The 1,789-nt window shown below is 38.5% G+C and overlaps 1 protein-coding gene across 1 annotated transcript; it reads right to left on the bottom strand.

Annotated features, from left to right (window-relative positions):
• On the bottom strand, positions 1-336 carry LOC131860215 (WUSCHEL-related homeobox 6-like). The gene has a single exon (XM_059214597.1). It carries the CDS (start codon positions 334-336, stop codon positions 1-3), a length of 336 nt encoding a protein of 111 aa, XP_059070580.1.
• Positions 337-1,789: the final 1,453 nt, after the last annotated feature.

The raw sequence follows: 1,789 nt of genomic DNA, 5'->3' as shown, positions 1-1,789 counted from the left end.
CTACTTGTGAGGAAGGACCGGTGCCATCATTTCCTGAAAATCATCAATCCTAGCGCCATGCACTTGCTGTTCAGAAAAATCATCATATGATACTGCTTTTTCCTCTTTCCATCTATCACATGATTCTGCTTTTTCTTTTTTCTGTTTATCTCTACATGCGGCATTCTGAAACCAGAAGAACACATTTTTTCCTTCCACAAGTCCATGACGCTGCAGCTCTGCAGTAATGTGGTTTATTTCCTCCAAAGATTGATTTCTTGTTCCGCTCGCGAATTTGGAGTTCAATACACTCTTTTGGATTTCAGTTGGTTTCCATCTACTGAAATCACTCCTCATGATTGCGCTGTCCAAGATCGGGCACATGCAAGAGCAGCAACCCCCTCATGCAGGTCACAGCCTGTCAAACGATGTCTTTGTTTGCTAGTTCCTGCTTGAAAAACTGTCACGAACCAATATTTGATGCGGTTTCGAGGAACAATCCAGTAATGTAGTTTCTGATGTATTTCAATATCGGCCACATGTAAGAGCAGCAACCCCCTCGTGCAGGTTGCAGCCCAGCAGCCCCCTCATGCAAGTCGCAGCCTTATTCCTAATAAATAAATAAATAAACTTATGATTTTGATGATTCTCTGGGCCCGAAAACTCTCCACCGATCCCACACCCAAGCCCATGAACATGCAGCAAGAAAGAGACCAAGGAGACCGGCATGCAGAAGCCCGAAGCCCTCATGCAGGTCGTGCCCTACACAGGCGCTCGACCTTCCTCAACGATGCCATTTCTCCAGCAAAGAATATCCACAGAGGCTCCGACTGAATCACAGCATGGCGAAGAGTTTTAAATATATATTGATTTTATTAAAATATATGTTTAAATTATATTTTTATTACATATAAATCATAATTATAGATATTGAATATAAATATCATATATATATGTTATATATTTTTATAGATAGTATTATTTGAATTAAATACACATACAATATCATATATATTATATATTTTTAATTATATTATTTAAAATAATGTATAATATATCTCAAATTTATATAATATCTTTATATTAATAAATTTTTGAGATATTTTTCTCACTCTTGCACCTCTCTCTCTCTCTCTCTCTCTCTCTCTCTCTCTCTCTCTCTCTCTCTCTCTCTACCTATCTTTCCCCTCTCTCCTCCTCTTCTCTCTCCCTCTCTACCTATCTATCTCCCTTTACCTCCCTTTGTCTCTCTATATCCCCCTATCTCTCCTTCCCCCACTCCTTCCTATCCTCATGTCCGTCTCTTTATGTGTATCCCTCTCTCTATCTCCTTATTTCTCTCTCCCTCCATCTCTATTTTTATATCCTTGCTTCTTTATGTTTTCCTCTATATCTCTATCTCCATCTCCCCCTCTCTTTAGACTCCTTATATCTCTATCCAAACATGATTCTATATCTCCTTATCTATTCATGCATCTCTCTCTTTCTCCTCCCCCTCACTCTTTCCCATTATATCTATATTTCTCTCCCTCTTCCTCTTAATGTTCACATATTTCTCTATCACTCTCCCACACATATTCCTTATTTCCCTCTCTTTATCTCTATCTCTATATTTTTGTCTCACTCATAGACACACACATTCTTGGTTTGTCCCTCTCTATATCACCCATTATCTATATATCTCCTTCTTCATCTCTCCCTCTCCCTCTCTACATATGGATCTATCTCTCCCATATCTCTCTTTCTCTCACACGCATCCAAACATAACACGAGTTTGATTATCCTCCTAATTTAGATATTTTATTTTAAA

Source organism: Cryptomeria japonica, chromosome 2 (assembly GCF_030272615.1).
Source record: "Cryptomeria japonica chromosome 2, Sugi_1.0, whole genome shotgun sequence".
Lineage (NCBI taxonomy): Eukaryota > Viridiplantae > Streptophyta > Pinopsida > Cupressales > Cupressaceae > Cryptomeria > Cryptomeria japonica.
The sequence above is the reverse complement of the archived record's forward strand: the minus strand, read 5'-3'. Positions and strand labels throughout refer to the sequence as shown.

What these genes read in the sequence shown, in the direction of transcription:
- LOC131860215 (XM_059214597.1), bottom strand. Translation starts at nt 336, where the DNA reads ATGAGGAGTGATTTCAGTAGATGGAAACCAACTGAAATCCAAAAGAGT.